This window comes from Chrysemys picta, chromosome 9, assembly GCF_011386835.1.
Source record: "Chrysemys picta bellii isolate R12L10 chromosome 9, ASM1138683v2, whole genome shotgun sequence".
Lineage (NCBI taxonomy): Eukaryota > Metazoa > Chordata > Testudines > Emydidae > Chrysemys > Chrysemys picta.
The window spans coordinates 25,843,126-25,870,237 of NC_088799.1; the positions used below are offsets into that span (position 1 = coordinate 25,843,126).

The window sequence follows — 27,112 nt, forward strand, 5'->3', positions numbered from 1 at the left end:
CATTACCCTCAATCCTTCCTTGACTGAAGCCCTAAACTGCCTTTAACCCCAGGCTTTTTTAAAATATTCACTCACACTGTTCCCCAACATTTACCTCGGCTTTTATTTCATCCTGAAAACAGCCCTGTTACCTGCAGCTACAGTTCAACACACTAAACACAAGCACTTTGTTACCATGATAGTTTGCATACTAGAATCATCTAGATGCATATTCTGGTTGGGTAGCATTCAAATATTGTATGTAGATGGCATGTGACTGTGGAATAGCAAATGACTATTAGGAAAAGAATTAAATTACACTATCAAACCCATCTTCCCGAGTACATGCTACAAAATGAAGGACTGCTGGTTTCCAACAAGATAATATCATTAAAGGCCACATTTTCAGGGCAGCAGAGAACTCACAATCAGATCCACATTTTCAAGAGATCAATTCCCATTTTATCACCAAAATAAGCAGTCACGTTTCAGAGAGAGTTCAGCACACTGGGAACTGCATTCTTTTGAAAAACCTGGCCATAAGGATCACAATGGCAGCAGAGCACTTTGAAATCTAGCCCCACTTATGGGTAAGTAGAGCTGGGTAAAAATTTTCATCTAAAACTTTTTTCAGACAAAAAAAAAAAGAAAAGCAGATTCAGGTTGACCAAAATATTTTAAGAAGTGTGTTTATTTTGCTGAAGTACTGTGGTTAAAAAAAAAATTCTAAAAAGTTTCTGAAAAAAATCAAAATATTTCATTTTGACATTTTTGAAATAAAACGTTTTGATTTTTCAATTCAAAAGGACTGGTTTGAAACACCTCAATTTTATTTAAAAATAAAAAATGTTTTTAAAAGCTCAAAATTTAAATATGTCATTTTGGTCAAAACATTTTATTTAACCCAAAGTCTCCCCCCTGCAACTTTTTTTTTTTCCTCCAGTAAACCAAAAATTGTTTCAGATTGACCAACACCAAAAATTTTGACTATTTTTTCTGACTGGCCAGTAAAGAAAAATCAGTTATCTTGAAAAATCTGTCCCCAAGTTCTAAAAGGTTGATTCATAATGCAGTCTTCCTTAGCAAAGTAAGATGGATAATTTCAGCAATCAAGACTTTCTCTTTACAAGCTATGGGACTCAAGCCATGTTTGCTGAGCTAGTTTACTGTAACACTATTTTGAACTGTTTGAGGTTAACTCATTTTAAACAAGGTTTGGCCAGCCAGGGCAAACAGATCCTATCAATATTAAAACAATAGTCCAGATTCTACTCCCATTAGAGTGAATGAGAACAGGATCTGGATGCAAATTTGGAAAAAAAAAAATCTTGTACAGAAAGGAGAATCATTTCATAGAACCAGCACAAATCAAGGCTGATTTAAGGTGACTTTGCACTGCAAAAAATTTCATGTGAACATATCACTAAGTAAATTAAAATTCTTTCCACTAGGTTCCTTAATGTAGACCCTAGTAGTGTTCTGACAACTTGTGCTATCAAAAAAACCATCAGAATCTTTGGATCATTACTTTCTACTGATAAAACCATCCATCCCCAAAAACCTCTAAAGCACACACATCTGAGTTTATTGGGACACTTCAAAAGTCATTAAAGAAATTATAGACCTAAATTTCTCTCATAATAGCTTTCCCTATATTGTGCCTTCAGTTCCTCCTTCATAATGGTTTAGTTTTGCCTTCATAATGGTCTAATTAAGTAGTGTATGTGCCATTTACTTGTGTCTCCATGTGTTACTCAGAAGATAACTAGAAAGTCTAATTTTGATGTTACACCAGTTTTACACTTTATTCAGAAAGACACTGTTTCGGATCTTCTTAAACCACTGTAAATCTTAAGTAACTCCACTAAAGTAGATCAGAATCAGGCTCACTGCATCTTTCTGAATAAAGTCCGTGTTTTGACTTTTCATTTTCTCTCACTCCCCATTCTGCCCCCCTCCCTCCAAAGTGTATAACTGGATTTGTTAGTCATACATCTCAAAGTACATGCCACCAATTTAGTTAGGGAAATGTGTCTCTACTACATTTAAAGGCAACAAATCTGCTGCAGTCAAATAAGATGTATTTATCTGATTCTGTTCTGAAGCTACCGTAACTTTCTAGTCAACAAATTGCATACAGAAAATGTTATGTGATCATATACTGTACTCCAGAATTGAATAAAAATAAAGTACAATTGCTACAGCAATCTCTATCAATTTGTTTCCATTGATGGCATAGTTTAGGTTCACGTTATGTATATGATTTAGTTTCTGTGAGAATGTGGCCTATAGCTCAGTGTTAGCAGGCTGTATCTACTACATGAAGCCGCAGTTAGAGAAAAGTACATACTGTAAGTCAAGTGAAAAAAAATCACTTACATCTTGGCATGTGAGATAAAGTGGACACAGACTGCAGTAAATTATTCATCCTGGGAGATCATATTCCCGTTCGTTTAACTGAAAAACACGCCATTTGCATCTTTTTTCATCCTGGCTTTAGGATTGTGCACACATAAATACAGATGTAACTTCCAACCTCTGCAGGTGGCTACCCTGTATGTTAAGGACATACTATGGCTAGGGCTGGTGAAAGAAGACCTGCCACAAATGAAAGAGCAGACAACACCAGGAGAACTAAGATGCTCTAAGGCTGCTGCAGATTTAAAGAGCAAACACTAACATATATGGGGAGAAAATTGATAGATTATAGGGGAAGGGAGAGAGATTAAATATAGCTTGTGTGCAGGGGAAACAGAAGATGGGTGTAGTTTTGCTTGGAAGTCCATCTATAAAATGTTACATTCTGAATAGAAAGAACAGCCTTATGTAGACATAGAACTATTTAGTCTCACCTCCAGGAGCCGGTTCCATCCAGTTAAGATTGCAGCACTTTGGATGGGTGGCATGAGGACATTTGCATGGACACTGTACACTCAGTAGCTCTTGTGAGGATAAAGGACTTCATATCCCCAACTCTCACACTTTTCATGAGCATTTTTTTACTTTAAAGTGAAAACACACAGAATGTATTATGTAAAAACCAAGTTTTGCATTGTCTGAGAAGTATGTCAATCACGGCAACACGTAGTGGACAAATACGCCTTAGGGACTAGAGTGAACCAAATCGGTGTGTTAAGTCTGATTTTTGTTCAGGACTACACTAACTCACTGCATCTCACTTGAATAAAAGTTCAATGTACTACAAATAATCAATGTAAAAATGTAAAATAAGGCATAGATTAATCTATTAAAGAAGAGAAGTTTAAAAACACATTAATAAATGTACAAAAGATAGTTGTAAAGTAAATGGACCTCAAAAACTGGGAGTAAAACAAATGGATAGCTCAGCCCTGGAGGGATGTAACAGGGGAAAATATGGGTGCTTCTCTGGGGTAAAGAGGAGGGAATAGATGTCCTAAATGTCAGAGCAATGTAGCAAACACCTTGCAGGATTGATCTCTTAACTTGTAAAATCTGCATCTTTCATCAGGCTACTCACTAAAGATAAATTGCAAAGTAGAAATGAAAAATGAGTTAAGCACTAAGTTACCCATTTTAAAAAAAATCTAATAATCAATATGGTGCCTAAAACAGTGGTGGCAGCCAATGGGCCCCCTACCCTATGACTCCTGATGTTGCTAACACATGGGCTTGCCCATACCAGGATAGAGGATGTACTTTTAAAATATGTTTGCTAAAACTTTAACTAACCTGTTTTAAAACTCTAAGCAGAGATTTTCAGATGAGCCTAAGAGAGTCAGGCAGTTGCGGGGAGGTGGGGGGTGGGTGTTTAACTTCCTTGGGTACCTCTGAAAAATGGAGCCCCAGTAGAGATAGGGCAAACAGTCTTTTAAGAAGCATTAGCTGGTTGAGACGAACCCTAGTGGGGAGCTTAGAGTTACCTCAACCAGCTAACACACATTAAAATACAACTTGCCCTGGCTACACCAGAGCTTTAAAGCATATTATAAATTTCTAGCTAATACATTTTTTTAAATACACCTTTTATCCTGGGCTAGATACCCCCACAGGTGGAGCTGAACTGATATTCATGCTGGGAAGTTAGTGAAACAATTTCCTAGTTTAGACAAGGTCCTGGACTCTGTAAAACAAGATTGGAAACCTAAATATCAGAACATATCACATGTTCTGATATTTCCTACTTTCAGATGGACCTAAAATACTCAGTATTTCAATATGTTGCTTCATGCCACAGCAAAATAGAGGCATGTGAAAACTGTATATATGTGAGTGTGACACTAAAATAATTATACAGTTAGAATTAGTTTCAAGTTTTCAGATGAATTTCAGGGTGAGCTCTTATCCTTTCCAAATTGGCTGGCTCAGGCCTTTTGGGAAGAGACCTTAGATCAATTAAACCCATAAAAAGCAGGAAAGGCCCTATCCTGCAGTGATCTAATCATACCTTAAAACTGTTAAATGACTATGCTGTAATTACCTCATTAGGCAACTTGTTCCACTCTGAATGGCCTTATCAAAGAAGTTTTCATAATACCTTTCTGAGGAAGAAAGTTTGCTTAACATGAAAGAAATGACAATGCTAATTTTTTTCTACAGATGCTGCATTGGTGTACGTACAGTACACCACACTGGTTTCATACTAGGCAAAGCAAGCATTTCATGTGCAACTCCCACTGTCACTTGAAAATTAAAATAAGAAAAGTCTTCCGGTATGCTTGTAAAATCTGTAGTCTAACAACTTTCTATATGTTCAGATCAAATTGCAACCAACCTATCTACCAACATCCCTGCCCCATTTTTAAGCATTTCCTTTTGGTTTCTACAGGATGTTCAATCCTTTGCAAGACTGCTATGTTGATAAAGGAAATTTCCCACATTTCCCCCGAACGTTGATTTATATGCTACTAAAAATAAGCGGTCTTTTCAATGATTTTGCTTTTCTCTCAGCCTTATAGTGGAATATTATAAAAGAAAATACGCATTTAGTATGTGACACACTGTACCTCAAATTAGCCCCAACACCCCCATATTCATCACTGGTATATGGTTGTGATATTTCATACAAGGCATGCCTTGCAAGGTATCATATGAAAGCTCATGATCTGCTGAAACTCATTGTTCTGTCAAAATATGTATATCATTAATGTGTATGGAGTTATGAGATTTTGCTATATGGTTGTTATTGAAATATGTTGTGAGTCACCCACTGCTAGTTCACCAGTGGCAAAGGAGGTAACCCACACCAATGCATAGAGCAGCTACATGGGAGACATTGCAGTAGGATAGCTGTGCTGCGGTGAGGTCTGTAGTGTAGACAAAGCCTTAATCTCTTTAGAAGGGTGGTTTTTACTTTTACATAGCTTTTGGAACAACCTCAAAACAGAATTTTAAAATCAATGGCACCCCTGCCCCCATTTACCTGTAGGTATTTCACTATACAGTATGAATTTCCCCACCCATCCGTAAAATGGACTAAGCTCAAAACCTCCCATGTAGGTTTTAGAAAAATATCCGAAATATAGAAATACTAAATTGTTTTGAATTGATATTTGCAATAGAAATAGAGAATAGATATGCAATACAAAAATGTCGTCATTAAACAAAATGAAACAAGTGGGGTGGGATTCATTCCTACATGCCTGGAAGGGTGCAAATTGCATCTTCACTCCTGAGCCCGGGGGCAGCTATACAAGGAGATGATCAGTCCTGTGGGAGGCAGGTGGATCCCCAAAATAACCCTATATGCAAGAGCAGTTATGGGAAGGCAACCAGTACTTTTATACAGCCAATGTACAAAATTAATAAATTCATTAGGTTTCTTGTTTAAATCCACACGGGCACTTCGGTGTCCATTGGAAAGAGTTTCTTGCAACATCAGAAATCTTACACAGAACAATCCAACCTAAAGCATCAAATATTGCAAGACAATGGACATATTTAAGATGTGTTGGTGGCATCCTTAAAGCATAACTTCCACGTTGAGTCATAACATGGACACCACCTTGGAAGAAGGGAAAAAAAGGGAGTGCTGCCTAGAAAAACATTACATAGAATAGAAAGAAGTCAAATCCATCACCTGGAAGTCTGAGCAGACCAGCACAAGACTGAAATAAATGGTGGAAACTGGCCCTATGCACCTGAGGGTTTGGAAGGATTAAAAGGAAAAGGAAAAGGGAGGGTTTTTCTGCTGAGTAATCACATATATTTTAATAGATACTTCACTACTTTGATTACTTCTGCAAGAGTACACCTGGTTACCATGCACAATGTGCAAGAGCCACAGTGCATTATCATGGCAGCTAGATTATTAATCATGAAGGCTTAAGTCCTTTCTGCAAATTAACCTCAGTTGAGCCCTCTGTTACAGTGAGATCAGTACTAATGAAGCAAGTTAGTGTATATATTGAAATATCAAATGTTCTGTAAAAACAAGACAATGGTAGAGAAGGCTAGAGAGGTAGAAAGGTAGAAATGTTTTATAGCATGTGTCAGCTTTTAGGCACACTAGTGATACATACATGATTTAACGTTAAAATCCAGTTTAAATTATTTTAAAGTAATTTTTTGTATTATTGTGTACATATTTTTGCTTTGTCTATTTCTGAACCCAAAAGAAAAAAATCTCAAGATACAGGAAATCCTGAAAAAAAATTCCGTAGCCATGCTATAGAGCAGTAATTAAGTCATCCATGAACCAAAATCTTTGTTGTGATTCTTTTCAAAGTGATTTTCAGAGCTACTGTGTAGATTCCATTAGTATAGATTTCCACTGAAACCAGGGTTGTTATATTAATCTGCTTGAAGACATACATTACAATTATTCCTAGATTTGATCAGTGTTGTATGCATTTGAAATTTGGACTGGGTTGGTGTGTTTTGAATCATTCATTCTTGTGGCTCTTCTCTAAACACTCTCCAATTTATCAGCATCCTTCTTGAATTGTTAGCTGCACTGGACACAGTATTCTAGCAGCAGTCACACCAGTGCCAAATAGCAATAAAATAATCTCTCTACTCCTGCTTGAGATTCATGCTCAGAGTTTATGCATCCAAAGATCGCCTTTTGGGCCACAGCATCACACTGGGAGCTCATGTTCAGCTGATTATCCAGTACAACACTCAAATCTTTCAGAGTCACTGCTTCCCAGAATAGAGTCCCCCATCCTGCAAGTATGGCTTACATTCTTTGTTCCTAGATGTATACATTACATCCAAGCTTACCAAGCAGTCCAGATTGTTCTGTATCACTACTGATCTGTTGTGTTCATTATTTACAACTCCCCTCAGTTTCTGGGTCATCTGCAAACTTTATCAAAGATGATTTTAAGTTTTCTTCCAAGTCATAGATAAAATGTTAAGCAGCACAGAGCCCAGAAGTGATCCCTGCAGGACCAAACTAAAAAACACTAAAGGTAAAGTGTTTCTATTAGAAGGTTACAGCATGTTCCGGAACACTGCAAATAAGCCCCTTCTAAATCAGGGGAAGATATCAAGTGCTGAAATAGCCTCCTATTAAAAAAGTAAAAGTATGCTCAGATTTTTTATTATTAATTATTATTAAAGAAAAAGGTACTTGTACCCTGATACTTTAAAGACTTAAGCCTGCACTTTACACAGGCTAAAAGAACAGGAGTACTTGTGGCACCTTAGGCCTGGTCTACACTAGGCGTTTATGTCGAAGTTAGCGCCGTTACATCGAATTAACCCTGCACCCGTCCACACCGCGAAGCTATTTAGTTCGACATAGAGGTCTCTTAAATTCGACTTCTGTACTCCTCCCCGACGAGGGGAGTAGCACTAAATTCGACATGGCCATGTTGAATTAGGCTAGGTGTGGATGGAAATCGACGCTAATAGCTCCGGGAGCTATCCCAGAGTGCACCACTCTGTTGACGCTCTGGACAGCAGTCCGAGCTCGGATGCTCTGACCAACCACACAGGAAAAGCCCCGGGAAAATTTGAATTCCTTTTCCTGTCTGGGCAGTTTGAATCTCATTTCCTGTCTGGACATCGTGGCGTGCTCAGCAACACTGGCAACGATGCAGAGCTCTCCAGCAGTGATGGCCGTGCAATCTCAGAATCGAAAGAGGGCCCCAGCATGGACTGATCGGGAAGTCTTGGATCTGATCGCTGTGTGGGGCGATGAGTCCGTGCTTTCCGAGCTGCGCTCCAAGAAACGGACTGCAAAGATCTACGAGAAGATCTCTAAAGACATGTCAGAGAGAGGATACAGCCAGGATGCAACGCAGTGCCGCGTGAAAATCAAGGAGCTGAGACAAGGCTATCAGAAGACCAAAGAGGCAAACGGACGCTCCGGATCCCATCCCCAGACATCCCGTTTCTACGAGGCACTGCATTCCATCCTAGGTGCGGCCGCCACCACTACCCCACCACTGACCGTGGACTCTGAGGATGGGATATTGTCCACGGCCGGTTCCTCGGACATGTTAGCGGACAGGGAAGATGAGGAAGGAGATGAGGAGGACGAGGCAGTCGACAGCGCTTACAACGCTGATTTCCCCGACAGCCAGGATCTCTTCATCACCCTTACAGAGATCCCCTACCAACCGTCCCCAGCCGTTAACCCGGACACAGAATCTGGGGAAGGATCAGCCAGTAAGTGTTTTAAACATCTAAACATTTATTTTTAACAGAACAGGAATATTAAGAACAACAACAATGGGTTTCTCATGATTAGTTTGCCCTAGGCGCTTAACGTTTCAGTCCTGGGCAGTGCAACTATTGAAAAAAAAAAATCTAACAATGTCCGGTTTAGCATGATTGTTCTGCCCAAGCCGCTCTACTGTTTAGTCCCTGCCAGTGCAGCTACAGTAAAATGCGGTCTATATGTCCGGGGATAGAGCAGAAATCCTCCTGGGACATCTCGAGGAAGCTCTCCTGGAGGTAATTGGAAAGCCGTTGCATCAGGTTCCTGGGGAGAGCGGCCTTATTGGGTCCTCCGTAGTATGACACGTTTCCGCGCCACGAGACAATCAAGTACTCAGGGATCATTGCCCTGCACAGCAGGGCGGCATACGGCCCTGGTCTTTGGAGGCTTTCACGAAGCATTCTTTCTTTATCGCTGTCTGAGATCCTCATCAGGGTGATGTCGCTCATGGTGACCTGCTTTGAATTAGGTAGGGGAATGTTAGTGTTGGGACTGCTTGCCCGTTCCTTTACAGAACTGTAACCGCTGGTTTGCAGCCACGCGGTGGAGGCGGGAGAGGGGCAGCATACAGGGATCGTTCCTGGGGACAGCCGCGAGGGGGTGGGACAGGGGCAGAGTTCCTGCTTGCCGGATTGCTGGCAGCAGGGACTGACATTGCTTTCAATGTGAAAGGAGGCCAGTGCTAATATTAAAGTTTTAAGCTGCCACAAGTCTACGGCTTACCATGTCTGCCTGCTACACAAATTCCAGTGTCCTGCCCCGCTTCTCAGATCTGCTGTGCAAGACCCCAGGCACTGAATGCGAAGGCCGAGAATTCGACCTTGTCCTGAGTGCGCATGTGATAGGTGCTGTGCATGGTCTTGTTCACAGAGAAAGACTATGTTCTTTGTTCACAACTACATTTATCTTTCTGAGGAATTCACTCCCTTTTTCCCATTCCCACAGCCACATCTGCGACTGTCTCACAACCTAGCCTGGCATCACACTCCCAGAGGCTAGCGCAGATTAGGCGTAGGAAGAAGAGGACACGGGAGGACATGTTCTCGGAGCTTATGGGCTGCTCCCGAGCCCAGGCAGCACAGCAGACCCAGTGGCGGGAGAACTTGTCCCAAATCCACCAAGCACACATGGAACGGGAGGAGAGGTGGTGGCAGGAAGACCAGCAGGCGACTCAAACGCTGCTTGGACTAATGAGGGAGCAAACGGACACGCTCCGGCGCCTTGTGGATGTTCTGCAGGAATGGAGGCAGGAGGACAGAGCCCCGCTGCAGTCTATCTGTAACCGCCCTCCCCCGCCACCAAGTCCCATACCCCCCTCACCCAAAGTGCAAAGAAGGAGGGGCGGCAGAGTCCGTGCAAACTCTCACTCCACCCCTGCAGACAGCTCTAGTAGTAGAAGGCTCTCATTCCCCAAAATTTGACAAGTTCTTTTCTTCCCACCTCACACAAGCCCCCGTCCAAGTTTCACCTCCCAGTTCCATGTGTAGTTGCTAATAAAAAATACGTTTCTGTTAATTACTGTTTCCATCATGTTCTTTTGGTGGAGGGGGGGAAGGGGGTTGGTAATTGGACAGGACAGTCACCTTTGGCAGGGTACATAGGCGGGGGCAGGTCCAGCAGCAGGGCACATACACAGTGCAGTCACTAGTTACCCTGGTCAGTCTGGGAGGTGGTTTTCATGTTCTGTGGTGGGGGGTGGGTTGCTCTGTGACTTTGTGGCGGGGGAGGGCAGTTACAGATCTTATGCGACGGTCCTTATCCTGGATCACAGAGCCACGCAGCAGGGGATCTGTAACCGTCCTCCCCCTGCCACAAAGTCACATAGCCCCCCCATACACACAGTCCCGATCAGGAGGGGTGACAGGCTCCGTTGAAACAACCAGTCCACCACAGCGGAGCCTGTCAATCCTGGAGTTTAGAAGCGTCATTTGCGTCACTACACTACACCCGCTCCCCACCACAGTCTGCGTCCCAGGTTTAAAACATTCCCGCGAAAACAGTAATAAAGAAAACGGTGTTCATTAACAAAGTAGAAGTGATTTTATTTCTAAACGTGTGTTGGAAGGGGGTGAAGGGGGTATGTAACTGGAGAGGATAGTCAACATTAACTGGGTAAAGAAACGGGGGCAGGTTCAGCTTCTCTGTACACTAACTTAAAAGTCACAGGTTACCCTGCTCAGTCAGGAACCTAGCTTTCAAAGCCTCCCGGATGCACAGCGCGTCCCGCTGGTCTCTTCTAATCGCTCGGCTGTCTGGCTGGGCGTAATCAGAAGCCAGGCTATTTGCCTCAACCTCCCACCCCGCCATAAAGGTCTCCCCCTTGCTCTCACAGAGATTGTGGAGCACACAGCAAGCTGCTATAACAATGGGGATATTGGTTTCGCTGAGATCACAGCGAGTCAGTAAGCTTCTCCATCACCCCTTGAGACGGCCAAAAGCACACTCCACCACCATTCTGCACTTGCTCAGCCGGTAGTTGAAGAGTTCTTTTTCACTGTCCAGGGCGCCAGTATAGGGCTTCATGAGCCAGGGCATTAGCGGGTAGGCTGGGTCCCCGAGGATGACTATAGGCATCTCCACATCCCCAACAGTTATTTTGTGGTCCGGGAAGTAAATACCTTGCTGCAGCCGTCTAAACAGACCAGAGTTCCTGAAAACACGAGCGTCATGAACCTTGCCCGGCCATCCGACGTAGATGTTCGTAAAACGTCCCCTGTGGTCCACCAGTGCTTGCTGCACCATGGAAAAGTAGCCCTTTCTGTTAATGTACTGGCTGGCCTGGTGGTCCGGTGCCAGGATAGGGATGTGAGTTCCATCTATGGCCCCACCGCAGTTTGGGAATCCCATCGCTGCGAAGCCATCTATGATCGCCTCCACGTTTCCCAGGGTCACTACCTTTGACAGCAGTACATCAACAATTGCCTTGGCTACTTGCATCACAACAACCCCCACGGTAGATTTGCCCACGCCAAAGTGGTTCGCGACTGACCGGTAGCTGTCTGGCGTTGCAAGCTTCCAGAGGGCTATGGCCACTCGCTTCTGGACAGTCAGGGCTGCTCGCATCCGGGTGTCATTGCGCTTCAGGGCAGGGGACAGCAACTCACAAAGTTCAAGGAAAGTTCCCTTCCGCATGCGAAAGTTTCACAGCCACTGGGATTCATCCCAGACCTGCAGCACTATGCGGTCCCACCACTCAGTGCTTGTTTCCCGGGCCCAGAATCGCCGTTCCACGGCATCAACATGACCCATTGCCACTGTGATGTCCTCGGCGCTGGGTCCCGTGCTTTCTGAGAGGTCTGTGCTACTCTCAGACTTCAGGCCCTTACCACGGTGCCGTAGCCTCCTCGCCTGACTTATCTGCATCTGCCTCAGGGAAAGGTGGATGATAAGCTGCGAGGCGTTGAGAACGGCCACAACTGCAGCGATGGTCGCAGCGGGCTCCATGCTCGGAGTACAGTGGCGTCCGCGCTGTCACTGACTAGAAAAGTGCGCGAACTGATTTCCCGCCGGCGCTTTCAGGGAGGGAGGGCGGGAGTGATGGATGGATGACGACAGTTACCCAAAAGCACCCTCGACACATTTTTTTTACCCAGAAGGCATTGGCGGCTCCACCCAGAATTCCAATGGGCAGCGGGGACTGCGGGAACTGTGGGATAGCTGCCCACAGTGCACCGCTTCCAATGTCGACGCTTTCCCCGTTAGTGTGGACTCACAAAGTCGAATTACTGTCCTTAGTGTGGACACACACGTTCGACTTTGCAATATCGATTCCAAGAATTCGATTTAAGTAAAATCGAACTACTCTCGTAGTGTAGACAAGGCCTTAGAGACTAACAAATTTATTAGAGCATAAGCTTTCGTGGACTACAGCCCGCTGTTCTCCTGTTCTTTTTGCGGATACAGACTAACACAGCTGCTACTCTGAAACCTTTACACAGGCTGATAGTCCTAATGAATGCAGAATTGGGACCTTAATACTTTGTTATGGACATAAAAGCAAAAAATTTTACCCACATTGGTGACTATACCCAAAGTCTCCACTCATTACAACAATATGAAAATATTACAGAACTATGAAACTCTCTCTAATGCTTTATCCACTAGTAGTCTGAAATCTATTTCAAGGCTTTTAGAGTCTCATCCAGAGCCCATTGACTTCAATGGGAGTCTCCATTTACTTCAATGCACTTTGAATGGCATCCTTAAATGGGAAGTCTGAATTCTTGTTTTAAAATGATTGATGTGCAATGAGATTTGAACTTGCCTTAAAAGGTCTATACATATCCATAAAGACTTGCATGCAGAAAAATCTATAATCCATTGGCACATATGAAGATGAAGTCATTCCTTTCAAATGTCTCTAATAATCTTAACATTCAGATAAATCATGTGATTTATAGAACTGTAAAATTTACCCAATTTATGAACTGTCTATAAATTATGAATGTTCTTTCTGCCAATGGAATTTTTATTGCCTCCTTATCTCTAGATTGCACTGTTATTTCTCCATTTGCAGAAAGAGATATTCCCCATATTCTCCAATTCAGCATTTATGTATTTCTGTCAAATATCTGAAGTGATCATCCACCAGCATTAGAGGTAGTGAAACTAACCCACATTTCTGTCAGATAATGTTGAACTAGATTTGTGCTTTACTATGTACATTGTTCTGACATTTTCTTTTAACAGAAAGGGACTTTCCTGGCATCTGTATCCTGATTTGAATGTGGGTAGAGGCAGAGTAACTGGATGCCAGAAATGAATTTTTATTCCGATATATAACTTAGGTCTCAAATTCCTAATAATGTGGTAAATATGAACTCACATGTGCAGTAAGCTTCATATACCTATAGGAAAAAAATTACATTAGCAAATGATCGTATAGGAGGAATGCTGGGTGGTCTGTAAATATTTTACATGAGCTAAATAATGTAGATTACACATGACTGTCAAAATTTCTTGCACCAGTTCCTCATTTCATGTAAAGCAACAGCTGAAAATATAGCCCATAAGTGTTTCAGAAAAGTGTACATTCAAAACTGAGTATCCCAGGGTTAAATTGTTGTTATACAATATGCATGTATATAGCAATTAAAAGTTATGCGAAGCCACCATACTTTCTATGCAAATGTCCCTTTGAATTTAAGATATCAGTAACAGCCACTTTTATATTACAGCCACCTTCTGTCTTCATAAGACTGAAACTTTTAAGGTCATATGTTTTTAGATTAAAAGTTCATGCTATATTTGATTTGAAGCCAAGAAACAAACCTATAAAATTTATCACTCATGCTGCTCTTTGGGTTTGAGTCGGTCCTCAGTTCATTTTGGAACCAGCTGCAGAATATAAGCCCTTGATTATTCTCAAAAGGAAATGCACATACACTGTCCACAGGCTTAATATCTCATGACTGAATTTGTGGTTTAAAAAAAAAAAAAGTCATTCTTGCTGAATCACTGATATCATTCTGAAAACTTGTCAGACTCAGCATGTATGTACTAAGTGACAGGTTTATCATCTCTGAGCACAACTGTCCCCCACCACAACTCCCAACATTCCTTCCAGAGCAGAGCCCCAGAGACAGATTTTTTCCAAGCACAGTTAAGGCAAGATTTCCAGAGAGACATTTTAATGGTGAACACAAAACTGGTCAAGAAATGAATATTTCTAGCTTAAAGTTCACAGCACTCGAACAACACTGCAGAAAGCCTCAGTGGCTTTTATATATCTTTGGGTAATTTATACACCACAAAATTAGCTGTACGAACTGGTGTGATGTCTAACTTTTCATTTGGCTGTCAAAAGTTCTATATAAAGCAACAGCCTTTGAGGTTTGAGTTACAACCCTATATACTGAGGTGGATTGTGACCGTGTCACATCAGTAAAGTAGGGAATTGGTGGAATCGCCAATGACTAGCTATAGCCTAATTAAAAAACAACAACTAAATAATTATTTTAACATCCTTTCCACCAAGCTATAAAAAAAAAGAGAACAAAAAATAGTTTGTGCATTTAGACAAACCCTGGATAGCAGCTCTGAGTCCAAGTAGAGACCTGTTGGAGGTTGGAATCCTTTCCCTCCAGGCAGCAAAGTTGCTCCAGTGACCTCAGCTGGAAACGGAGGAGGAGGAGGATCTGCATAGCTTTGTACAGGGGCTTCTGTAAGTTGCTCTCACAGGGCTAAATTCCATGCTGCACAAAGGTCCCCTGGGATTTTGTTTTCTTACACATCTCCACTGAGCCAGAAGAACCATACTGGTTCTGGTGCCAGGGGACTTTCTGCAACCACAGAGGCAGGATATGCCCCTTCATGCATTCATATCAGCCTTGCACTCTTGGAAGGAAAATAAATCAGAAACACGGGGCTGAGAAACACCAGCTTCTCCTTTCTAAGAAATAGGCAAATGCAAAGTAAGAGCAACTGTAGCATGTGATTACATGAACTAGAGTAACCAACACTGAGGGACATATCTACAGAAGATCAAATGGGCTTCCCCTCAGAAAGGCCAGACAAGCACCCTACTGCCAATGGTTTTTATAAACACCCCGCTACGGCAATCACAAAATATCTTCCCTCTTCAAATGCAAGTTAGTTTTCTAGAGTTCGAGATGCCATGTTGAAAAAGATAGAAGAACTGCATGTCTTAAATGATACTGAGCTCTATATCTCCATTTCATCAGGGCCAGGCAGCCCAGCTAAGTCTTTTACTCAGGACTGGTCTACACTGGGAAATTACATTGATATATCTATCTCTCTCGGGGTGGGACAAATCCACAGCCTGAGAAATGTATCTATGCTGATCTAAGCCCAGCTGTAGACAATGCTAGGTCAGTGGAAGAGTTCTTCTATTGACCTAGCTACTACCTCTCGGGGAAGTGAATTACATAGGCTGACAGGAGAACCCCTCTCATGGGCATAAGTAGGGCCTACACTGAGGCACTACAGCTGCACTGCTATAGCATTTTAAATGTAGATGTACTCTTAGTCACTTGGAGGAAAGTTAACTAGCTTTGACTCTGCTTAGACAGATGGGGTAGAACTCATGGGTTGAGGGACACAGCTAGAAGAAATGGGCCATATTATACACCTGCTCATGAATAAGGGGACATGCCACCATGCGTTACTCATGTTTGGAACCTGAGGAATCATCCTGGATCCTTAAGTGTTCCTACTTATCTAGCTAGCAAGATTAGCCAACAGCACTCCCTCTGCCCCCAGCTATTAAGTGTGTTAAACTAGAGGGATGTGACCTTTTTTTTCAGATGCATGAACATCATTATCACAATTTGTGGGTTCCAGCAAGAAAACCACAGGTTGAGTTGGAACCTGGGTTAAAAAAGGCTGAGAATCATTGCTCTAGTAGAATGCATGTGGCTGTGGGAGCCAAGAACTTCTGAATTCCAATCCTGGTTCCAACTCTGACACAGTGTGGTCACTTGAGCATTTGAACACTGTTTCTATCCCCTAGGAATACCATCACTTATCTACTTCACAGATGTTGAGATCAATAACTCAATGGAGTTTGGAAGGCTTTCAAACCAGAAGTCCATTTGGAAGGGGAGTGGGGTTTAAGGTACAATTCACAGAAAACAAATTTGTGCTCAAAATGAAGGCTTGATTTGAAAGCCAGGAACTGTAAAGCACCATACAAATGCCACGTATTGTTAGACATCCCGCTTCCCTCTTTTTATCTTTACCTCCATGCACACTCACTATTTGTAAAAAGTGTTAATGCAATAATGAAGCTGAACCTCGTACTTAAGATAAAATGTTAAAACTAATCCCACATTGTTCCTAGCTTCTTCTGCTGCTGATTTTGTGGCATCCAATTAATGTCTTAATTATATACTGTGTTCTCCCCCACCTGCTGCCCATGTGGGTCTGGTCAACTTAGAAAAATAGACAGACAATTTGATATACTGCAAGGGAGAAAAAAGCATGAAATTCAATATTTTATGTTCCCACCTTCCCCACACAATCACTAAGCCTCCCTTTTTATCTTTCTGTTTTAAAAGAAATAGGATGATTTAATTCATGAGAAAACCCAAACTTTTTTAGCAGCTTTTTAGCATATTGGACACAATTTACAGAATGTATTAAAGGTCACTGAAGACTCCTGAAGGCCAGTGGGTGAGTTGTGGATTGCCAGGGTGTACACTAAGCAGCCTTAATACTTCAATTGTGTATAATAGGAGCCAGTAAGATTGGAGCAGGTGATACAAGTCACTGCCAGTAAATTTAATTTTGTGCACACTACTCTCTGACTGACGTGCCCATTAGTAGTGATCTGTGGGCAGGATTCCAAACAGGCAAAGACTGGAACTTCTTGAGTTACTTTCATGCTGTTCAAGTTTAAGAGAGTAATTACATATCTTTAAGATACATGCGATGATGGGGCAAGGTCCCATTCAGTGAATAAAATATTTGTTTTAAAATGGGGTAATTCTGAAGTACTCATGCCAAGGGCAGCTTGTGAATCTGTAGGTAAAACATAGGCAGGATTCCTCAACTATTTTGTGTTAGATTCTTTGGAGGAGGGCCCTTGAAATCTAAGCTCCTAAAGCAGAGACGCTTCTGGTTACATGGGACAAGACCTGTATATTCAGAATAAGGAGGTAAGGCTTGTCCCCAAGCATTCAGAGGAAGGTTTGGCATATTGATCCTATGTCCTGGACAGTCTCTACGCAAAAGAATAAATGGACACAATTCTGACATCGGGAATCATAAAATTGAAAAACCAGTAGGAGAACACTTCAACCTCTCTGGTCACTCAGTAACAGATTTAAAGGTGGCAATTTTGCAACAGAAAAGCTTCAAAAACAGACTCCAATGAGAAACTGCTGAGCTTGAATTAATATGCAAACTAGATATCATTAACTTGGATTTGAATAGAGACTGGGAGTGGCTGGTTCATTACACATATTTAATCTATTTCCCCATGTTAAGTATTCTCACACCTTTTTGTCAACTGTCTAAAATGGGCCATCTTGATTATCGCTACAAAAGTTTTTTTCTCCTTCTGATAATAGCTCATCTTAATTAGCCTCTTACAGTTGGTATGGCAACTTCCATCTTTTCATGTTCTCTGTATGTATATATTTCTTCTTACTATATGTTCCATTCTATGGATCTGATGAAGTGGGCTGTAGTCCACGAAAGCTTATGCTCTAATAAATTTGTTAGTCTCTAAGGTGCCACAAGTACTCCTGTTCTTTTTGTGGATACAGACTAACACGGCTGCTACTCTGAAACCTATATTTAATTTGCAACATTGCTATTGACTCACTTATGTAAGCTTAGGTGATACATTTGATCTCTCGATGCCTACTTTCCCCCATACAAATAGGGAGAATTATTTTACTACCTTCGTGAAGCACTTCGAAATCTATAGATGAAGAGTACTAGGAGTGTGGAGTATTATTGGGCCTGTGATTCTTGCATCAAATTATTCTGCTTGCTGAACCTAAACCTTGTACCCAGTTACAGAACAATGGAACACTGAGTGGCAGAAAGTACTGATCCTCATCCTTCAAAATAACTCGCCAAAACATAACTGACTCGATAGCATCAGAAACGAGGCTGCCCCAGATCCAAAGAGACACAAACATGCCTATGTGAGTACGGTCTCCAGTCTACTACTAAAAGGAGAAAGTGAAATCTTAGCCCTATTAAAGTCAATGGCAAAACGCCAATGGAGTGAAATCCTGGTCCCATTGAAGCCAGAGACCCATTTACTGTACAAGCTTATTTCTAATTATATATATATATAAGGATTTGGGAAGAAGATTTACTGAGTTTAAGCACTGACCATTTTAACAATGAAAATATCAAAGAAGCAGAAAAAAAGAGTCTGCAGCATAGTTTGATTTCTTACTCAAGTATCACAGGTAGTTAGACGGAAGGAAATAATATTTCATAATAGTTTTTAACTAAACTGCTCATCTAAAATGTTGAGTAGATCGTAAGAACAGAAAAATCCACAGGCAGATTTGCATTAAATAAAAATGGGTTAGATCCTCAGCGAGCATATATGAGCACAATCCCTGGGTCTGGCAATTCTCCCCTTATCTCTGCAGAGTTTGACAGAGTCACTGGGCCCAAGAAGCATGCATAGTATATAAGTGCTGCGTGCTAGATGGTACCGCTAACCAGCTGGTCCTCTTTACTCTTGTGAGGTTGAAAGATCACAGGCAGGTCTTGTTCCTGCAGGTCTTCAGACCCGACAGTGGCTCTTTAGGAACTGCCATATCATTATGTTCTCATTAGCACTTCTGTATCAGGTAGGCGCTTGCTGAACCACCTGGATCATTTTTTAAAGGAAGATATAGATAATAAATAGGGGAGGAGGTTCATACGTTAAAGCATATATGGTAGTCCTTGTCACTCTACATTTAGAACTGTTGGCAATGTGTTTTCCTAATCAGTATAAAGAGGGCTTTTTATCTTAAGAACTGCATTAACTGTTCTATAGACCACCTCTATGAGCCATTTACAGTTTGACCTGCACAGTACTTAGAGTTCTCACACTGATTAGGAAAAGCATGCCAAAACCATTGTTGCTGCTAATACAATTTCAACTTGTGTGCAGTCCAGGGCTGCCCCGGGGGGGGGGGGGGAGAGGGGGAAGAGGGGGGCAAGTGGGGCAATTTGCCTCAGGCTCTGGGCCCCACAGGGGCCCTCACGAGAATGTCAGAGGCTCCCCCCCACCTCCACATTCCCACATACCCCAGCGCCTCAGTGCGCCGCCTCCAGGAGCGGCCCAGGACAGAGCTAAAGTGGCATGGCTCCGCTGGGGCCTGAGCTCCTCCCACTCGGAGCCACATGGTGAGGCGGTGGGGCCTGAGCCGCTCCCGCTCAGAGCAGCATGGTAAGGGGGTGGGGCTGCGAGCTGCGGCCGAGTGGCAGGAGCTCAAGTCCTGTGGAGCCACGCTGCTTTAGCTCTGTCCAGGGCCGCTTCTGGACGCGGCGCACTTAGGCTCCGGGAGAGGGGGGAGGAAGCAGCATGGTAAGCCCCTCTGAGCCGGACATTTCCCTGACTCCCCACTCCGAACCCAGCCCCTCTGAGCTGGACCCCCCCCAGCCCTGACCCCCCACTCCGAGCCCAGCCCCTCTGAGCCAGGCACCCCCCTCCCCCCCACAGCCCTGACCCCCCACTCTGTGCCCAGCCCCTCTGAGCCGGACACCCCCTGACCTCCCCCCACAGCCCTGACCCCCCACTCCAAGCCCAGCCCCTCTGAGCTGGACACCCCCCTGACCCCCTGCTCCGAGCCCAGCCTCTCTGAACCGGGCACCCCCTGACCCCCCCCACAGCCCTGACCCCCAGCTCTGAGCCCACCCCCTGTGAACCGAGCACCCCCCGACCCAGAGCCCAGCTCCCCACCCAGCCCTGGGCAACAACAGTGTCACCCCCAGGCAGCGACAGTCCATTGGCACCAACCATCACCCAGCGACAGCGCATTATGTAACTGCAAATGTATACATACCATTAAAGCATTTAATGTTTTTAAATAATGTATTTTGTATATTTTCAAATTATTAAAAATTAATTTTTGAATGTATTTCACTGGTTAGTATCATGTATTTGGAAGTGTAAAAAATATAGTATTGCAACTTTTTTTTTTATGGAAGGGGCCCCAGAAATTGCTTTGCCCCAGGCCCCCTGAATCCTCTGGGTGGCCCTGGTGCAGTCAGAGCCATAGATTCGGGGATTTCTTAAATGTCTCTCCAATGTGTTCTGACTCAAAACAACTAAAAACGGGAGTGGGCGGCACTAATGCTAGAGACATAGGACCCTGTGTTTCTTCTTCATGAATTCCCTTTGGGTAGGTTAATAATGAGCAAGGTGAACAAGTCAATATAATAGGAAGTAGTTCTATTCAAGGTGGATATGAAAGCCTTCTAGTATGCTGTTTAAGAAGCCACATACTCAACTTAAATAGGGATAAATTACAATAGAGCTGCACCATATTTAATTGAATATGTTCATTTTTTCAATAAGAAGTTTTCAAGGCAAGGTAGGAAACTAAAAAATCATCATGCAAACAAAGGACTTCATATATAGAGGTAACATTAGAGAAGAGAACCAAATATAATACAGCTTAATTAAATGGAAGGAAGTGCAAAGGTTATATTTACATATGAAATCACAGAGTAAGGGGGATAAATGATCCAGACAGGAGTAACAAATGTACCAGCATATCTTTAAAGGTATCTCTGAAGGTAACATTTACATAGCCATTGGCAGCAGCAGACAGTGAATATATTCATTTATTCATATTATTCAAATAACTATTCTTTCATTGTGCTTCTGCAAAAATGAAAATTATATATGGTAGAATGAACTGTTTTTAATCTCCAGAAATATAGAAAATTAAATATGAAACATGCCTAGTAGAACATATTTTATTGCCAGTTCCCTGAAGGTGTTCTTTCAGATTAGAGCACAAACAGTCTCATCCATTTTCTAAATTTATTCATTTCTAACATGTTTATTCTTCCTGGTCTCTACTAATGTCCAGCATTTTGCAAAGATGCTCTACAATACTTCCAGACTCTACTTGGGGGGAGAAAAAGAAACAATTATGTAATGCTTACATAATGAAAGCCAAAACTAGATAAACTTGGTCTCAGTTTGGGCTCCAGCCAGTAAAGTGAGAGATTCAGTGACATGGTCACCCAAAAAATCAACAAGTTTTATCACTAGGATTTCAATACAGAATTAAGAAAGTGACCTGTGGTCATATCTTGAAACAATTTTATGATGGCTCTAATTAAATGCATCTGTTATTTTTGAGTTTTGTGTTGAATTTTTAGTTCCTAAACCAAAAAAAGAGTAAGAAGAGGGTCAAACACCTGCAAAATTGAATTTCCTGAGAAGATTCAGCTTGTGAGAATGGAAATCCAGGACTTTTGCAAACCAAAACTGAAGGAGCGCCACAGAGATCTAGATCTAGACCATCCTCTCTGTAAACATTCCGGGGCAGATTTTCTTCATTGTGTCTCATTATGGATTTTTAAATTATCATGAATATATTAGGAGATACTTATCACTGACTGAGTTATATTACATTCAGGATTAGCTGTTATGAGCTCCTGATTCTTAGATAATGCAGCTCAAAGCACTTAAAATGAATATTCTAGGTGAATAAGTATCTACTGGCTACCGCAGTGTGAAAATTTGGGGCTGAAGTATGCAAACTTAAGTCAGAGGTTAAGAGAACTTTGGGGAGGACTCAAGGTCTAGTCCCCACTAGATCTGGCTAAACTTCCCCTACCTCTCTACTTTTGCAGCTTCCTTGATAGCTGGTGGCAGAGTATGGTGGGTGCAGCCTGGAACATTCAAGACCACATGCACAGACAGTAACAAGACCAGCAAAATGTTTTCTAACTCTTTCACTGCTGACTTAGTGATAGCAGGGAAAGCAAACAGGCAAGCTAATTCCACTGAAGACCCTTTCTGGCCTGAAAAGCTAGTTAGTAGAGGCTGATGCTTTTTTAGAGGGTGGGAGTCTGAGAGGAAGAGGTCCAAGTGAACTTCATCTTTTCATATCAATCTTGAGGAGGTTCACAGAGCTTCAACCAAAAACAAGACAAAAGGACATCTTGAATCCACAGGAATCCAGTGCCAGCTGGAATCTGAGAGTTGCCTAAAGCCCTAGGAGGCACAGGTATATCATAGAAAGGAAAGAAAGAATTTGAATTTAAGTGAAAGTTTGACAAAGACATACAAACACACAGTATATTTGTTCTGAATAAAAGCCTACTCACAATTAGATCTATCACCATAGAGGCCAGGAAACTGAGAAAATTCTGCTTTCCTTGAGCTAGCAAATATCCCCCAAAAAACTATAGGATAGTATTTGACGTACTGAGTTTTAAAGATTAATGTAATTTGAGGATGCATCTTCAGATCCTTCGCCTTTTAAAAAAAATGACCTCAATTCTGTGTTTAAGATGGAACGTTTAACTATATAAACGTTTGCATTTGAGTTATCACACAAACATTTATGCATTGAACCTTTAAAATTAGCCTTCCCTATGACAGAGGATAAAAGAAGAACAAGGGTATTTTTTATATAAAGTCAGAAAATAAGACTCCAATAAAAATGCAATTCATTGGCTTTCATAAAATAAAATAAAGGTCAGCAAAAAGGTTATTAATTTTCTCGGAAATAAAGGTAGTCCTGTTTTCAGAAAAAAAAAATAAAGCTGACAGGCTTGATTTTATATTCAGTCTTTCTTTAAAAAAAAAGAAAGAAAAAAGTTTTCCTTTGCCTATACCAACAATGGTACCCATTGAAAATGTAAAAGCAGTGGAAAAATGTTTTAAATCTTTTCCAGTTATTCAGAACTCTAAATAGCAGCATCAATAATGTCTTACATTCAAATAGTGCCTCTCATCCCAAAATACTTCACAACGTTAAAAAAATATGACATGCAAGCAAGGTCTATTCAAACATGCACAAATAATTTCACCTGCCATTGAAATATAATCACCTCTAGAATGGAACCCAGTAGCTATTTAGTCGCACACTGTAGAACTACACAAATTTAAGGCAAGAAGATTGTATTCAGCTGAAACTTCCAGGGTGAATTTTGGTAAACAAGCTAATACCAGATTTTAAATTTGGCTTGGACATCAGAACAACTAACTACTCATGTGCAAAGTGCCTTTGGATCTTTAACATCAGTTAATTGGGAAAAACTTTGCTGTCTGATGTTCATGGGAATGGGGGGGGAGAGAAAGAGGTCTGAACATATCAACTGAGAGTCAGCATCTACCAGTGGTCATGTAACACCATGCTGGGGCATTGATTTAGTGCTGACTCACAGTGAAGTGTATCATATACACTGAATTATAAACACCAATTCTGGCAGCATCCAAAGATTTTCTTTGAGGACAAGAAAAGCCTCCATCCTAAAATGGAGCATGAATTAAAACCTGCTGGGTTGAGAGGTTAGACAAGATCACAGGACAAATAATCAACTATGTTTAATGAGAAACTCAGGCTTGCTGTTGGTGCAGTTCATTACACAGCTACTGAAAGAATGTCACTACACATCAGATGGTTGCATTCTCACTAGTGAGCTTCAAATTTATGGATGAAATCGCAGATCAGGGTTTGGGCTCAGACACAATGGTGATGCTGCACTGTAATGTTATGGAGGTACAGTGCCATTAGAAGTGGCATTCCCTGAATGAAATTTGGTGCTAGCCAACTACCGCCCACATCAAATCTCCTGTTACAAAGCAAGATCACACAAAAGCTAGCCAAAGCTCAACTACAAGCTCATCTAATAGAAGCAAATATCACAGACCTAGCACAAGCTGGATTCAGGCCAGTACCTGAAGCCACTTTAGTGGCACTGATGGATGATCTTCTACTGTCAATAGATAGAGGGCTGACATCCTATCTGATCCTCCTGGACTTCTCTGAAGCATCTGATGCTGGTGACCATAAGATACTGGCAGGGATCCAAGATAACATGCTAAAATGGTGAGAGTCCTTCCTGGAGGGAAGCAACCAAATGAGTAATGATAGGAAACTGCACCTCCACTAGTAGATCCCTCCCTTGTGGAGTTCCACAAGGATAAATTCTCTCTGGTCCTTTTCAACATTTACATGCAGCCAGTAGGTGAACTGATCAAACAACATGGATTTAAGTGCCAACAATATGCAGTGACACACAGTTCTACTTGTCCTCCATGACAAATGACTGCACCGCTATCAAGAAGGCCCATTGTTTGGATAAAGTCTGCTCCTGGATGAACAGCTGGATGAAATCAACCCAAGAAAGACAGAAATGATGCTGGTGGAGACAGGGAAGCACTTTGAGGAGTTTGCAGCCATGCTGCTGTCTCTTTTGGTTGAGGGTGTACACCTGCAATTGGTCTATATCTTAGGAGTGCTCTTAGATTTCTCCCTGATGCCAAGGTCTCTCATAGCAGCATCCATGAGTAATGCTTTTTATTATCTCTGGTTGGCTAGTAGACTTTATCCCATCCTGGCGAATGATTATCTGGGCTCAGTCATACCCATTTTTGTCACCTATAAACTAGATAACATCAGCATGAAGCCTTCAGCCCTTGGGAAACTCCAACTACTACAGAACACTATAGTGCATCTCTTCAGCAACAATGGCTACCACAAACAAAATTAAATGTCCTCCGCTCCCTATACTGGCTTCCCATAGAATATCAATTCAAATTCAAGGTCTTGATCCTTATCTTCAAGGAATTCAGTGACCTCAGTCCAGCACACCCAAAAGATCTAAAGCTTCACAGTGAATACCATGGTTAGCAACTCCACTTATCAGGCACAATACAACTCTCTACCACAAGGGTAAGGTTTATCTGTGTGGGAGACAGAGCTTTCTTGGAGGCTGGTCCAAGACTAACGAATTTCTACAGGAACTAAAGAATGGTCACAAATTACTACCATCTTCCGTTCTAAGTATAAGGAGCATTTCTTTGACCTTGCATTCTCTAACAAGTACATAGCAATGTGTAATATAGGCATTTCGATGTTTTTTACCTTCCAAAACACTCCACAGCACTCACTTCTCCACGTGGGGGAGAAGATGAGAGAGCAAACACTATATGATATTTAATGCATTACTGGAAGATGCTCAGATACTAGAGTGATAAACATGGAATAAAACCACCACCAGCAGAACAAAAAACAATTTAAAAAAAATCAATTACCTTTCCTGCTTCAGCATACACACTAATTGGATTTGCAGTTAACATTAATATCTCTCATCTGAGAGGCATACAGTTCAGTCTAATCTATCTGGGGTTTAGTCCTGGCCTTTGCAATTCTTCAGTAGCCTGTTACAATAGAGATTTCAAATCAGATCAAGACACTTCCTAAATCTTTGGATGGTGATTGGTCAAATCTCAGAATTTGCTACCGCCTTACATCTCTTTTGCCCTCTGAGATGCATGACTACTTGCTAAGCTACATGAAACGGAATAGGGTAATTAAGTTGTGTCCTCTGAGCCTATACATGATGCAAATACTTTATTATCCATTGTGCTGTGGTCTTACATGACATTTCCGGGGCAAGAAAAAACTGGCTAGCTGCCCCCTCCATTCTTGCTTTCCTTCCATAACTATTACTCTTCTCTTCATTATCCAGAAAGGAATCCAGATATGTCAAACACATACAATGTCTCTTTAAATTGGATTTCTTATAACTTGTTCTATGTTTTTATCACCCTTTGTGTGCAATAATTCTACCTCAGCTCCCTAATTTTTAGCGCATACCAATATGAAAGAGGTACTTCTATAAAGTTTGACCCTTACCATAGTTCTAAAAATGTGTTAGATCACCTTGAAATATATTTTCTCTCCATCCCCAAAATATATGGGACACAAATTCCCTCAACTTTTCCTCTAATTAGACACTGGAGACCTGTTATAACCTTTGTACTACATCAACCCCTCTCTGGGCCATAAATAGCCTTCCCGAGGCATGGTGACATTCACATGGTAAGGCACCCCACTTTGGAGGTGGGGGAAAAAAGATGGAAACCCACAGTTGTATAAAACAATCATTTCATCTATTATTGTCAAAGCTTAATGTGGATAGACAATACAATGTATGAATACTAATAAAACGTACAGTGCACAGACACTATTCCATATGATCCAGGAAACATCTTGTAAATGCCTAACTAGTGTGAAAGAACAGTCAGAGAACTAGTACTATGCAATCCCTATTCCCAACTTTACTGGCATGTATTTAGATTGTGGTTCTAAAGAACAATCCCTATTTAAAAGGATGGGTCCTTAACGCACAGCGCACTAGCGCGTCCTTCATTACACATCCCACGCAGGATGAGCCCAGAAACAAGGCTGCGCACAGCCAGTGATTTTTCTAAGACGTTACCCAGCAGTAAGCATGGAGGTGACAGAGTTAGGATGATAGCCCTTGTAAGGGATTGTCTGTAAATCGTACAAGGCAATACCTGCCAACCTTGGAAGTCTCTTAGCAGTAAAACTTCTAAACTTCCTTGAACAGGAACTACTTCATGCCAAGAGTTTAGGGCCTGATTCTGCCTCCCTTACTCATACTGGAACAGATTCTGCTCCCTTTACTGATGTTAAGGTTACAATGTTAACATTTTTATAAGCCAGGAAATGGAGAAGCTGAGGTTTCAGCGGCATTGCTAATTTAGCTATATTCCACATCCTGTATTTTTTCTAGTATAGATTAAAAAAAAAGATGTTATAATATTAACATATATTTACAGGGGGAGGCCCTCCTTACTCCCTTCACTGTCAGTTAGGAAACTCTTGCTCTCTCTCTGCCTTGTCTGGCAGTAGTAACAAAGAACAGCTCTATCTTGATGTGTAGTGGCTGCTAGGAGAGAGAACGCCTCGAGGGCTGGTGGAATTTAAAGAAAGAACAGGAGCAAAGACAAAGTCAAACAATTTTTGGAACCTTAACAATGATTTGGTCAGGAGTGCTGGA

General features: G+C 41.8%; 1 protein-coding gene and 1 long non-coding RNA gene across 2 annotated transcripts in view; one reads left to right on the top strand and one right to left on the bottom strand.

The window, feature by feature from the left end:
• LOC135973660 (uncharacterized) overlaps positions 1-27,112 on the bottom strand; it is a 93,937-nt gene that overhangs the window by 45,895 nt on the left and 20,930 nt on the right. The window lies entirely within an intron of this gene.
• On the top strand, positions 8,110-10,091 carry LOC135973659 (uncharacterized). Its single transcript, XM_065557871.1, has 2 exons — positions 8,110-8,577; positions 9,575-10,091. Exons 1-2 carry the CDS (start codon positions 8,175-8,177, stop codon positions 10,048-10,050), a joined length of 879 nt encoding a protein of 292 aa, XP_065413943.1. The 5' UTR covers positions 8,110-8,174; the 3' UTR covers positions 10,051-10,091.

What these genes read in the sequence shown, in the direction of transcription:
- LOC135973659 (XM_065557871.1), top strand. Translation starts at nt 8,175, where the DNA reads ATGTCAGAGAGAGGATACAGCCAGGATGCAACGCAGTGCCGCGTGAAA. An exon ending in ATCTGGGGAAGGATCAGCCA is followed by an intron (nt 8,578 to 9,574) that starts GTAAGTGTTTTA and finishes CCATTCCCACAG; the next exon opens with CCACATCTGCGACTGTCTCA.